We start from the raw sequence: 14854 nt of genomic DNA on the forward strand, positions 1-14854 counted from the left end.
AATGTTGACTGGTTTAAATTCAAGTATCTGTTGCAGGTGGTGGTGTTCCGAAAGGTTTTTTTGGGTCACATTTAATCAAAAGCGGGGTGGGGTATACCTTTGGTAATTCCTTCACCATTATTCCCCATGAAAAAACTTAGTTTGTAAGAAGCTTTGCAGCTGTTGACTATGTATTACATTTTGAAAGAACAAGTTCCTTCTGTAACGATACAATCTGAGAAACGTTTTTCAGCGATTTCAAAAATGCTGCTACCTTTTGGATATTTCACAGGTCAGTTTTATTGTCTTAATTTCTATAATACTTCAACAACAAAAATTGTGCAAAAAAACAACGGTACATACTTTTCCCACAAAGTAGTACTCTCACTTAGAGTAGATGCCCATCTGACTCGATTTCTTTGGGTGCTTTGTACATGTATAAAAAATTTGCAAAGATTTATGTGAAATTTCTTAATGAAATTCCTCAGCACACACTTAAGTGTTTAGGTGTCCATGGTTGATTGTCTTCTCTCTTAAACATTTCATTCTGGTGCTGGTTTGATTGCTTTCAGATTTTGAATGATAAACGTCATTTTAATAATTAGTGTTTTTCTTATGTTTTGATCCAGTTGCCACGGCAATACCAGAGCCTTCTGGGAAGGACAAGACCCCAGCGGTTCTGACCACCTTGAAGCCGACGACATTTGCTCCGAGCGGATATGTCTTCATTGCTTTGCAGTCGGGGTAAGCTGGGATTTATTTAGTATTAACAAATAGTTTAATGATATATAATTGACTGATAAGGAATTCAAGGCACTTGACAGACAGAAACATTCTAAAACAGTTTTTTGGAAATGTTTTGAATTATGAGACCATAATTATGAACCACCTTAGGCATAGAAATAAAAAATGTTATGTTGGCGTAACCCGACCTACCCTAAAAATACGGCCGACCCTGGTTATTTTTATTTTTTCAAGGGAAGAAATTTAATGATTTAAATCTATTAAAGACATAACAATAAACAATTAGAAACAATTTGTTGCTGGGAGGGGGAAAAAAAAAAAAATAAATAAAAAATCCCTACCTACCTACCCTAATATTTGGGGGGGCCCGTTACGCCAACATAAGATATTTTGTTTTAATGCCTTGTAAGGGTTTACAAGGTGCTATGGCTTATTCAGCAGCCACTGCCAGACACACCAGGGCAAACCCCTTCTCTGAGAGATAAGTGTAACTGGGTTCTTTTACCTGTGTTACACAACACCCAGACCAACAGCTTTACATCCCATTTGAAGGATGCAGCAATAATGCTTCAGTGTCTTGTTTAAAGGAACATTACAGAATTGGTTTTTGCTAACAAAGCAGTTGTTACGTGCGCCTAATTCATTACAATGTCAAATAGGAAGAAGAGTGAAACCTAACCAGCGATTATATTCACGTTTGGAGTGTCAACACATTAAGGACACAATGTTACATTATGACCGTTGCATAACATCTTACAATACACACTGTGAAACAGACTGACCTGTTTTGCCAAATACCACAGATGTTCTTAAAGACCAACAAATATGTCATAACAAAAGGAACAGGATAAGGGGGAGAGAAAGCTCATCTGTAACACATTTGTCGGTAGTGTAAGCACTTTATGTAATCCACTACTCCTAGAACTATTTCGGTTTCGTCCGGCTATCGTCTCCCGTAACGGGAGACGATAGCCGGACGAAACCGAAATAGTTCTAGGAGTAGTAATCCACCATATTATACATGTACATAAACTGACAAACCTGTAGAAGTTTGAGATCGATCGGCCATCTGCTCCACGAGAGAATAGTGAAAAACCGATTACAAATTTTGCATTGCATCAATGCCAAAATAAAAATGAATAATGGGCTCACTGAGCGATAAACTCCAAACGCGAAGTTAGATTATTTATTTCTCATCAAATATGACATTTCAGACAGGAATATTTCAAGGGATGTTTTAAACTGTCATCACCGTTAGACCATGTAAGTTTTATGTAAATCTGTGATCTTCACGATTTTTGTTTCTTACCAATTCTGTAACGTTCCTTTAAGGATCCAAGTGCCTCAACCGAGACTCGAGACCCACACTCTGCTGATCAAAAACACCAGAGGTTGAGTTCAGTGTTTTAAACTGCTTGGCCACAACTTGCCACAAATATGCATATTTAACAAAATAATGCATCCAAATATGCATCCAAATACAATGCAAAAACCATAATTATTAAATACCGCCCTCAAGTGGCAACTTAATGTTAGTAATCATCTAGAAGTAAATATCAAGATCATCCGTATCGAAATACCTAATGAATATTCATGATGTGAGTGCATGCATATGTAATAGTTCACAAGTCGAGTCTTTCACACATGTCATCCATTTGTAAGTACTCTCACCTCTTAAACCATTGGACTCTCTCTGTTGTCAAAGACCTTTGGAAGCTTGCACCCAAAATAGACTCAATCAATGATTCACAGTAACGGGTCACGATCATGTCAAACTGCACTTTCTCCAAACCGTCTGATGAAAGAATACATCAGAGTTGAAAAAAACAAAACCAAAACACCCGAAAGAAAATGTCTTGTCTCGGGGGATAGGTTTATTAAGTAACGTCCCATTATGTGGCGTGAAGAAGCCTCATGGTTGAAGGGCACCAGTGAGATGGATATCATTGAGTGTGGGTAACCAAGCATTGGGGCCAGTGTTGATTTCTCCCGTAATCTAAACCAGTAGTCGTGATATTTTCTTCCCTCGATGGCTGACGGGGGTTTAAGCAGTCGCCACTTTGGAGTCGTCGTGGGGAGAGAAGGCAAATAGAATAACAAAATCTGAGTCTTGATTATTATCTTGGTTTGGAATTGTTGTCTTGCCGGAGGAATGATGTGGGATGGTCTTAATAATGACGATCTTGATGATGTTGATATTTCTTGAAGTTGGTTTTAAGAAGACCACTTGTACAAGAAATAAATGAATTAGTTTGTCCAGCCTGCTGTTAGCTTAAAATTAATTTGCATCGGGGATAAAGTTTATTTGGTTTAACCCTTATACTCAATATTACACTCCATCAAGGAACCTTCAATCAAGTTCCATGCTTCTCCTCATTGAACCCAAGTCTGGACACTCATGGGGTGACAGGTCTTTTACTTCAGCTGCCCCCATACATCTGGAACTCTCTACCACTTAATCTTAGATCTTGTCTTTGTACCACAAAATTCAAATCTCTTCTCAAAACTTGTCTTATGTCACAGGTTTTCAAGGACTAATTGAGTTGTGTCTGTTTTCTTTTTTTTTTTTTTTGGTTTTTACTGCGCCTTGATCATCCAGCAGAGTGCATTATGTGTGCATTTCAAGTCTTTGTCTACATATATTATTCCACCGATGAGTGTAAGCACTGCAAACTGGTACTTTCTCGATCTCTGTGTGGAAAAAAAAAAACCTGTTGAATCTCGACCACCCTATCGAGTCTCTTCAACGTCACGACCTCGGCTTCTCATTATCGTTGAGTTCTGGCGCTTGACACTTGACCTCAATACTTGACCACAATATCACCCCAGATCCATCAGGTCATTTGTATTCGTCTGATGTTTCGAGGCCGGGGAAGGCCGACAACTGAAGAATACTTACTTTCAGAGGCTTGTGCTGTGTGGAAAAGAGTCAAAACACTTGATAGCTTGAAGTGTTTTTGCTGTTGTTTAAATTTTCCCTTTGAAGAGATACAATCTCAGCTCTGGTCTCTGTTCAACCATGACAATTTGGGGTTTTCTTGAGTGATTTGTTTAGAGGAAAGGACAAAAGCTTCAGTAATGGTGCCTCATTACTGACCATGACTGACCATTACTTTGACTGACCATCGCGATTGCATCACCTGAAAAGTGACCACCGTCTGCTTCAACTATAATATAATTCTCTGAAAGTTTAGTTTAGTTTATTAACTTTATTGAACAAACATCAAAATACAACTTGGTGCAAGATTCTTGATCAAACATCAAAAGAGAACCACGAAACAAAGACAACAGGAAAAAAAACCAAAAAAAAAACAGTAGAAAACAGTTCGATGGTAAACTGTGACCTCAAATACTCAACAGAATTCTTAATCAAATTGAGTATTTGAGGTCATAGCCAACATCTTTTCACAAATTACACAATTAGGTAGCCTATTGACATTCATAACAAAACACCAGTGCGTGGCCCTTCAATGGCAAAATGTTTAAAGATCATTTCTTGGTAAATTGAGTTTTTTTTTTCCATTTTAAAGTTCAAAAGGCAAAGGCGTATGGATGTGAATATATAATGTCAGTCTACGTGTAGGCCTCTTTTTACTCTATGTCTGGTTGTATTTATTATTTGTTTTCCATTTCAAAGTTTCGAAGGCTACACACATTGTATGGTTGTGTGTATAACCATAGGAGACATACGCCTTTTGGCGACAGTTTTTTTTATAACTTTTATGCTCTCCTGGGCACCCCACGGTTGTTTTACTTTGTTTTCTTAAATATTTTTAATGTATGTATATGTGCTTGTAAATGTGATTGCCCGAATAAATATTATTATTATTATGGAGGTATAACACATCCTATCTCAGGCTCTTTTTACACTTTCTTCATTCCCATTTGGCAGAACAGCAAAACAGCTCCGTACTTGTTTTTCTCAAAATGTAATTTTTCAAGTTGGGCTGTCTTGTCATGGAAGGGACACACGCATGTCCCCTTGCTAATATCACTGGCCTCGGGCCTGTGGTCTAGTGTTAGTTTCTAGCCCTGCCGATGGTCAGCAAGACGTTTAGTCTAGCGGAGTTTCTCCTGAAATTCAACCACTGCTCCTTCGTATAATTACATTGCTAGACTCTATCTTAGGTTACAGTACGAGTTTTGTTCCCCAGCACGACATTCTTGATGGAGAAATTTCCTGTCTTGCTAGTGCATCTGCATAACGACATTGACTATAGCGATTGAAGCACACAACCCTTTCCCATCTCAAGAGTGCTGCATTGCGGAAGTTCAATCAATGAAAGAGGCCCCAGAGGTCACATGATCAATACCAGGTCTCAGTTTGGCTCGATGTGAAAAGCGAAGGAGGCCCTCTTGTGGCCTGTTTGTGTTTGTTTAGGATGTTTGCTGGTATAAATTAATTACTTTTGTGTACGTGTATTAAACACTCTGAAACAAACTAAAATCGTTTTAAAGGCAGTGGACACTACTGGGAATTACTCAAAATAATTATATTAGCATAAAACCTTACTTGGGAATGAGTAATGGGGAGAGGTTGATAGTATAAAACATTGTGAGAATTTGATTTCAAGACCTCAGAACTAAATTTTGAGGTCTCGAAATCAAGCATCTGAAAGCACACAACTTCATGCGACAAGGGTGTTTTTTTCTTCCATTATTATTTGCAACTTGGACGACCAATTGAGTTCAAAATGATCACACGTCTGTTATTTTAATGCATATGTTGAGATACACCAAGTGAGAAGACTGGTCTTTGACAATTACCAATACCAGTGTCCAGTGTCTTTAAACACTGCCTACATACCAAATTTGCTGATTCCAAACTTAATATGTTTTATTATATATTGTACAGAATCTTCAACTGAGATAAATTTTTAGGATTTCGGCTCAGAATTTTCAGTTAATCCAAAAAGGGCCCTGCTGGTTTCTTTAGACATGTTTAGTACAGCAACATAACAAGTTTTAAATTGCTTCAAAAATGAGAAGATCTACAAATTAACTATGCTGACCTTTTTTGTTTGATTGTTAGTTTCTCGGTACTTAACATAATTTTGTTTTAAAGGTACCTCCATTTACTGCCATATTCCAAGATTTATCAAACTAAATAAAACATTTCAAAAATCCAACTCTCCTCTAACAACATTAAACTGAATAATCGTTCAGTTATTTATATAGTCAGACATACTTTATAAAAATGGCGATTACATAGTCTGGAAAATTGATAAACCATACACCATATGAACTTGTACTCAATATAATTGTCCTAAAAAAAATTAATGACTGTATAATGCAACATTAACAATAATAACCAGAGTACCTATCAATATAAATATGAATAATAAACTTGCGGGTATAACCATGAGTAAAATCTCTTTTGAAGGAGTGGTGGCTCTGAAAATAGCCGATTTGGTCTCGACGTTTCGAACGGTATACTCTGCGGATTCTCCTGAAGACGAGCAGAGTACATGTATACGGTTCCAAACGTCGAGACCAAACCGGCTCTTTTCAGAGCCACCACTCCTTCAAAAGAGATTTTACTCATGGTTGTACCCGCAAGTTCACTGTTCATATTTATATTTATAGTTACTCTTATTCTCCACACCATGCAAAGCTTCAAACACCATTTAATAATAACCAGCTTTATAGGATTTGAGGCATTGCATGGTGAGGTATCAATATATATTTAGTTTGCGGTAACACCATGTGTGTATAGATGTACTGGCCATGTAGAGTTTGTTCTTAGAGAATTGTCTTTCTTTATTCTACAACCGCGGAGTAGATTTATCGGTTGTTTGGGAGACTTTTAAGTTCTGAAAAGAACTGTCCTGCTTTTTAACTACTACCTGGGCGGAAGGTATAGAAATAGGCTGGGACTACTACTTTAGCTTATAGGATCGTAATTAACTGTACTACAGCGGAGTCGGGTCTTGAATTTGTCTCTACTTTCAATAACCAGCTCGCCAAAGAATCAGTAAAATTAAAACCAGTCTGTTGAAAGACAGTCTTTTGAATCCTAGCATCAGACAATCTGTTCACTCAATTTACTATATCAGTGCGATAGGCTTACAAACACGATAATTAAAAATACTCCAAAAACGATTAGAGTTGTATTTTAATTGAATATGGTTTAATGTTTGAACCATATGGTGGGTACGCTATCTATAGTGGCTATCCCATTCATAAATTCATTCTATTATAATTGGGTTGTTTGCTTGCTATCTGTGTGGATATTCATACAACAAATAACGTTTTTTTTTCTAATGATCCCATTCATAAATTCGTTCTATTATAATTGGGTTGTTTGCTTGCTATCTGTGTGGATATTCATACAACAAATAACGTTTTTTTTTTCTAATGATCCCATTCATAAATTCGTTCTATTATAATTGGGTTGTTTGCTTGCTATCTGTGTGGATATTCATACAACAAATAACGTTTTTTTTTCTAATGTGGTTTGAGGCATTGCACGGGGAAGAGTCATTTTGTACTTATTTTGTTTTTTTAATTTGTTTATTTTTGTATAGAGAGAAAGGATGTTGGGAGAAAATAGCAGCTGTTTCTTTTTTTAAAGTAAATTCATTGTGAAAATGAATAAAAGAGAGTTCTTAAATATTAGAAAATATTCACTCGAAATTTTAAAACAAATCCAGAATTTACCGTCTAAATTACATTTTTTTTTTTTTTTTTTTACTAAAACCTGAAATTAAACAATATTCAGGTAAATAAAAAAAAAAAAAAAAAAAAAAATCCAGAATGTACAGAGTCTAACTCATTTTGTTTACTCTAAAAACTGAAATTGAACAATATTCAAGGAAGTTTCTGCTTATTTATTCAATGCTACATGTACGTTTAGGGCAAGAAAGTGAGTTGAATTGTGCAATCGATAAATTAATTTATTGGTTATTGTTTTTTCCTTCTTCAGGGTGAGTCTTGGGGAAGCTGAGATGCTTGTTGAGGAGTTGGCCAACGCACTGGATGCCCCTCTAGGATCATTCACGGATATTGAGTAAGTAATCACTTTCATTCTCTAAGTCACTTTCATTCTCATTCTTCATATTGCCGGAGGTGGTGAGTCACTTTAAATTTTACATTTTGTAACCATAAATTTGTGATGTTGGAAATGATCTTTAACAGTCATCACTCTTAAAACTCATAGCTATAGTAACAGCGCATAATCTAAGCGCGCGCGTACACACAACCCACGCGCATCAAACAGATTCTTCACAAAGTTTTTGACAAAAATATTTCAAACCTCGAATTTTCAATTGTTAAAGTGTCTATAATTGTATTTTTGTTGCATTTATTAACAAAAGGGCATTTATGAATGGGAATGAAAGAGTAGTGACTCGTTCTTAAACAACCGTGAAAACCTTGCAGGGTCGTTGCCGTGCGATAAAGGCCCTTGCTTTCGGCTCGGGCCTTTATATTATTATTATCACACGGCCGCCGACCCTGCCGGCTTTAAACGACCGTTGAAGAACTCGCCTCTACCCTTTTATTCTCTTATTCCTATTGGGGATTATTCTTTCTGCGTGGACAAAACTGCTACGACCATTTGAAATGAAATTTTCACATGTCAGGGGTCGAAATTAAGTGTATTTCCATGGTAGTCAGCAGGGCTAGTGACCAATAATTGTTAGTGGCCCTGATTAGAATTTGGTAGCCCGAAAGACACATTATGTCTCGCGTCACGGCTCAAACTTTACAATACACCAATAATATAGTTCTTTATTGTTTGTGATGATGATTTTTGCATTATTTTTCTACTAGCCCGTCGGGCTATCAAACTGGAAAAATGAGTAGCCCGGCTGTAAATCTGGTAGTCCCGGGCTAGCGGGCTAGTGGCAATTTCGACCCCTGCATGTATATGTTTATTGTATACATCTTCATTAATTTAGGATTTAAAGACAGTGGACACTATTGGTAATTGTCAAAGACCAGTCTACTCACTTGCTGTATCTCAACATGCATAAAATAACAAACCTGTGAAAATTTGAGCTCAATCGCTCATCGAAGTTGCGAGATAATAATGAAAGAAAAAACACACTTGTCACACAAAGTTGTGTGCTTTCTGATGCTTGATTTCGAGACCGCAAATTCTAAATCTGAGGTCTCGAAATCAAATTCGTTGTAAATTACTTCTTTCTCGAAAACTAGGTTACTTCAGATGGAGCCATTTCTCATAATGTTTTATACTATCAACCTCTCCCCATTACCTGTTACAAAGTAAGGTTTTATGCTAATAATTGTTTTGAGTAATTACAAATAGTGTCCACTGCCTTTAAACAATCAAACAGTTTCAAAAACCAAAGACTTTGCCTTTAATTCTCATTCTTGGTATTGGGGGAGGCAGTAATTCACTTTAATTTGTAAAATGTTGTACCATAAGTTTGTGATGCTAAAAATAGTTTTTAAAACTCTGCAACCCTCATATTTATTAAAATTTATTGTCCTCTTAATTGCTTTTTCTAAATGATTAACCATAAAACTGTTACTGGACAATAAAAATATAAGACTATGATTAATTTTTCCAGACATATTAGTGCAAGTCTGTTACAACTTCCGTTGTTGTAAATATCAATCGGAATTTGTCCCCTCTCCAAGTATAAATTAACTTTCTAACTTGATATTGTGAAACGAACGTCTGCAACAAAGATACATAGCTCAAGGGGAGAAGACGTCGTGGTTTTGAAGTGTCTGTTATTTGCGCGTGAATGAAACGAAACGTGAAGATGAATCTTGTTGTTGTATTATGACCAGCTTGCCTGTAGGTTTTGAAGTAGTCAGTAGGAAGTCTGACGCTCTGACCAAGGGCCGGCCAAATTTTGCTTACCAGAATAGGGTTACCAGCCAAAATTGCTATGTCACATGTACAATCTGTGACTGGTATCCTGCTCATTCCTGCTTAGCAGGACATAGTTAAGCAACATTTTTCTGCTCTAAGAGCTCTAAACAGACGATATCAGAGTCCATCTTTTCAAGATTATATTCCCATCAAGGCGTTGGAGAGAGATGGTGGGTGCTCGTTTGCTCGCCCACGTTCAGGTTTATATTTAGAGCGGAAAGTGGCCTGAAATTTATGGATCAATATTAGGATCTTGCAAGCTGTGCATTGTCTACGCTGTAGTTGAGAATATTTAGTGACGGGTCTTTTCTTGCAAGTTGTGGATTGTGACTGGCATTTTCTTGCAAGTTTGGAATTGGCCACGCTGTGTTTGGGCATGTTTAGTGACAGGTCTTTTCTTGCAACCTGTCGATTGCCTATGCTGTGTTTCGGCATGGTTAGTGACAGGTCTTTTTTTTCTTGCATCCTGTCGATTGTGACTGCCATTTTCTTGCAAATTGTGGATTGTCTACAAGCATGTTTCGAGACAGTTTTTTTTTTTTGCAAGCTGTGGATTGCCTACGGAGTGGTTGAGCATTTTAAGTGACATCACCCACAAACAAAATATAAATAAATAAATAAATAAATATACACGGTCAAAATTAACAGTGGTATAATATTTTGTAACCATAAAACATAACACTTGCAACACTTTCTTATAAAATGGTTCCTGAAATCTTAAAAGAAAACAAATGTCCTCTCACCTAGAAGTGCTTTATGAAACTCAATTTCATTTCATTGTTGATAGTGAAGTGATTTTGTTGCGGAGAACACTCAGCCTTTGGCTTATTTGCCTTGACACGGATGTAGTCCCACCGACGGCAAAAGTCCGTTATTAAATTCCAAATATCCATAGCATGCTTGCTGAAAAAAAACTATACACCTCTTTGAATGGAAATATCAACTGATTGTTTCATTGATAGTTTGTTTCAATGAAACATTTTTACAGTTTGAATTGGACTTCATTTTTGGAGCTGCCCAATCTTTTGTTTATAATTTAGGATAAATAAAGTTGTTTTTTTCTTCCAAAATTTGTGAAAAACCCTATAAGTTCTATCCTCTGACTGTGCACAAAAATACTGCAGCTTAACAATGTAAACATACTACTCAACAAAAAAACAAAAAAATAATATTTGTAATTTTTTTGTCTCAAACTGTCTCTTCACTTCTTGAAAGTATGTTCGTTTTGTGAAAAAATGTTTAATAAAAATTACAACTGAGTTATCCTTGTTTCCCGACGGTCTACTGGCTGCAGACCAGTGGGGGCAGCCGTGTGAATCTGACAGGGCCGGGGCATCGCAGGGTTTTAACCTCTTGAATTTTAATAACCATCTCGGTGTCGACCGCTTCAGTCCAGTTTGTCTCCAAGACGTGTTCACACAGAGAGAACCTTCAATGAGATTAAGATGTTAAGAAGCTTTGGATGGTGTGGCAATCCTTAGAAGACTACATCTCCACACGATTTAGGACAGCATCCAATTAAATAAGGATTGGATATGACATAGGAGGCTCCCGAGGGGCCAGAACCCCTTCCCTAAGGGGCCCTACCTCCCTCCAGGATATTTCTTGTAGATGCTTCTGTATTACTCCTCCCTAAGTTCTTCTTAATTTCCCAAAGTGAGGACAGTAATCCTTAAATCATTTTAACTAAAAATAGTTATTGGCCTGACGCGTTGACCCTAGCAGAGTCTTTCTCAATACCCATTTCTTTTTCTTCAAACCTAAACTGTTTTTTCTATATTTTTATTTATTTATACCATAGGTCTTTTGGTTGGTAAGCAGTTTGTAACAGCCATTTTCTCCTTTAAATCTGTTTAGCAGTACATATTTAGTGAGATTGAGACGTGCCAATATAATAGTCTCTCCCTTGCGAAGAGGTGCCCTCTACTATATAAGGAAATGTGTCCTTGTCTTTACAACAAATAGTCGTTGAATATTATGGGTGGCACTTCTGTCCGATGTCATATTTTGAAACAATCTGGGGAAGTTTAATACAATCATGAAACAGGAAAATAGTCCTGAGAATAACGAGGGTTTGTGTTATCTTAATTGATAAGATGCTGAGCGTTATCGGCAGTCAGCAACACCTGCTTGACTCACATAATTCAGTTACAGTATAAGCCAGGACTAAAACTCCCAGGAAATGGAAAGTGGACCGAGATATGTTTATTTATTCTAGTCCGTTTCCTCTTTGGACTTTTCGGCTTATCAGTCTGTTGAAATTTTGATTGGCATTCAAGAAAATATTCACCAAATATTTCACCTCAAGTATACCTATGTTAAGTTTGCATTGGGTGGTCTACAGGCCTGTGTGCGTCATTTTTTAAAGGGCACCATGGCACTTTCTCCTTGGTAAAAGGGCACCCTATGAAGAAATTGTAAGTTTCTACTGGAGCATTTGAAGGGCACCAAGGCAATGACCAGGTGGCATAAGGTTTTTTTTGCGAATAGCAAAATATCAAGAGAGGGCACTGTTGAACCCACACAAAGGTATAGGCGTTGCCTGTGTGAGTCGTAGAAACTGCATAGAAACCGTCCCATATTCCTTCCCACAATGCATTGCGTTTCTGAATTGCGATAAACCTTATGGAGGCAATCACCTTTGTTGCCTCTGTGAAGTATCAGGCCCGGGTTTAGTAAAGACTCTGCTGTAGAATTGCAGAGATCTATGGTTCGACTCTCGTCCGAGTAATATGCCTGCGAGTTTGTTAAACAGAACTCAGGAAAGTACTGAGTAATCACATTGCTAAAAATGGTATTCTTTAATGGTTACTTTTTTTATTTTCAGAAAATATTTATTGTGTCACTCCCTAGCAGTGCAGTGCTTATACACATCGGTATATATGGGTAAAACTCAAATTGATATACTGTACCTGTTAGTACCTGTAGTGCCTTGATTTGCGCTCTTGAAGGGGCACAGCAATTTTCCTTAGGTAACGGGAACTTCTATGAGGAAAATTGAAATTTGGATTGGAACTTTGCGGAAGGCACCACAGCAAAAGCACAGGGCATCAAGGTAATTGCTGTGGGAGCCAGGGGCTATTTTTTAGGCCTTTCTGTTCAAAAATGTAATGACATCAATTATGGAAAAAGTTCTTTCCATAAAAGTTTGTAGAGATTTTTCACAATTGTGTTTGTTGGCTGTTTGGGCATACCCTTAAGACAGTGTTTCCGCCACATTTACCCTTCAGTGCAAGGAGGTTAAAACTCTTAGTAGAAAGGTCATGTCTTGCTCAATACTATGATGGATCGAGGAAGAAAACCTAAGACATAACCCAAGGGAGTAAGAATTGGACACGAGAAAACCTACAAAGCATGTAAAGAGTCGCACAAACATTTACAACGTGACAAACCATCCAACATGAATGGCGTCATGGCGAAGTATTTTTAGCATCCCTATTGAGCAACAAACTTAACGACAACAAGTCCTAGACAAACACGGCAATTTAAACTGAACGTGTTTACCCGGAACTCCGGATGTCGAATGCGATCAAGTTTAACAACATTCAATTATCGGACAATAGAGGCTAAGAAATTGAGTCTAACATAAAGACCATCCAATATGTCCCTATGTGCAGTGGGATTGTTGACGTACGTGTACGTTGTTTTCACGCTTCCGTCTGACCGAGTAACCAGTCCTAAATCTCAACCATCCACATCAAGACTTCTCCTAGGATTTCCTCCATTATATCTGACCCATTTTCTCATCTCATCTACCCCCCTTGGATGTAAAACCCTACAAAATTAACCATAGCAGCTGCAGTTAACGAGGGAAACACATATTAGATATTCTGACGGTCCATGACGTCACACGGCCACTACAGACATCGAATACTACACACGCCACAAGCAGAGTTTGGAATTGAAATCATGGAAGATCTATATTGATTATCTCACAGTATACTGTACAGCAGGCTGTATTGCAGTGTACTCCATGCAAGAACACTGTGTGTTACCTACCACCCACGTCATTGTGTACAACTCCTATATTGCCTGACTGTATGCAGGGGTTTTATGTGTACATGTCGTACCTTTCTCTCTACGTACATTGTGGAGATGGTTTGTCAGACATCTGTGGAGACACATGTTTAGTGATACGTGGTGTTCGTCGTCCGTCACTCTCTGTAGGGATTTTAAGTCAAGATGATGATGTCATAAAGTGATTTCATTGATTTTGGATTCCGATGGTATGTTGTTCTTATCACCTTGATTGTTTTTTTGATTGTTTGTTTTTCGTTGGTGTTTTTATTTGATTTGGTGAGTAGGATAAAGAAGAGACAATGTTGTTTTAAAAAAATGCATTCACATTGTATGTGTACTTCAGTTGTGTATGTATACAAGCTATGTAATCAGTTGATTTGTTGTCTAATAGGTGTTAAATTTGCATTGCGGATAACGAATATTATTTTGTTTTAACCCATGTGTGACAGCATTTTATACTAGTTATCTTCTCGAGTTCTGTGAAATAATATTAAAAAAATAAATTTTCATGAGGGAATAAAAGGGTAGCGACAAGTTCTTCAACTGCCGTTTAAAACCAGTTGGTTTGGCCCAACGTGCTGTTTCCTTTTGCTTCAATGAGGGTGCTGTTTCACAGTGTGATGTCATATGTCATACTGCATTTTTTTCCTTTGCGGGCCAAAGAAAAACAGGTGACCAATTTGCTGGGACCACATCCATGAGCAGCAGAGTGGGGGTGGGCGTTGGGCTCCCTCACTCCATCAACAAATTGCTACAAGCTACGTACATATAAAACTTATCTTGTCTCAACTTGTTTATAGTGTCTCATTAAAACAATGATTGTTTTGATTGATTCTGGGACATTCTTAGCGGTAGGTTTGCTTTGAGTTTGGTAGGAACCCAATCAATCAGCCATAGATATTGTTATTGGACCGTTGACATGATATAGCAAAAAGACATAAAAACTAAGAAACTGGACCCTTTTTCAAGACCTAGACAGAATTTTATAAAGATATCACTTTCAAATTGATTTGCAGTCTGGTCATGAGTGTGCCATCCATGGTATGTTGACTGGTTAACAACTTTCGTAAAGCGAGACTCTTCTGCGTTGAACATATTTGTGAGCTTACTACCATGTATGAATTCAGACCTAGAATCACATGGCCTCTGTTGCCCCTGGTCTTGTCCCTTGTGCCCCTGCCCCTTCAAAAGCGTCCCAGAGGCTTCAAGGTTTGCCAAGCTCTCTTTCTGGTCTGCGAATGCCATGCTGGTATATTTCATGGA

The 14854-nt window shown here is 37.6% G+C and overlaps 1 protein-coding gene across 1 annotated transcript in view; it reads left to right on the forward strand.

Annotated features, from left to right (window-relative positions):
* The window catches only part of LOC139948757 (receptor-type tyrosine-protein phosphatase N2-like), a 182431-nt gene that overhangs the window by 31503 nt on the left and 136074 nt on the right, over positions 1–14854 (forward strand). Inside the window, exons 8-9 of the mRNA XM_071947070.1 lie at positions 609–723; positions 7649–7732. Of these exons, the coding sequence (XP_071803171.1) occupies positions 609–723; positions 7649–7732 (199 nt within the window). The remainder of the gene's footprint in view (positions 1–608; positions 724–7648; positions 7733–14854) is intronic.

The sequence above is a fragment of the Asterias amurensis genome, chromosome 16, assembly GCF_032118995.1.
Source record: "Asterias amurensis chromosome 16, ASM3211899v1".
Classification (NCBI taxonomy): Eukaryota; Metazoa; Echinodermata; class Asteroidea; order Forcipulatida; family Asteriidae; genus Asterias; species Asterias amurensis.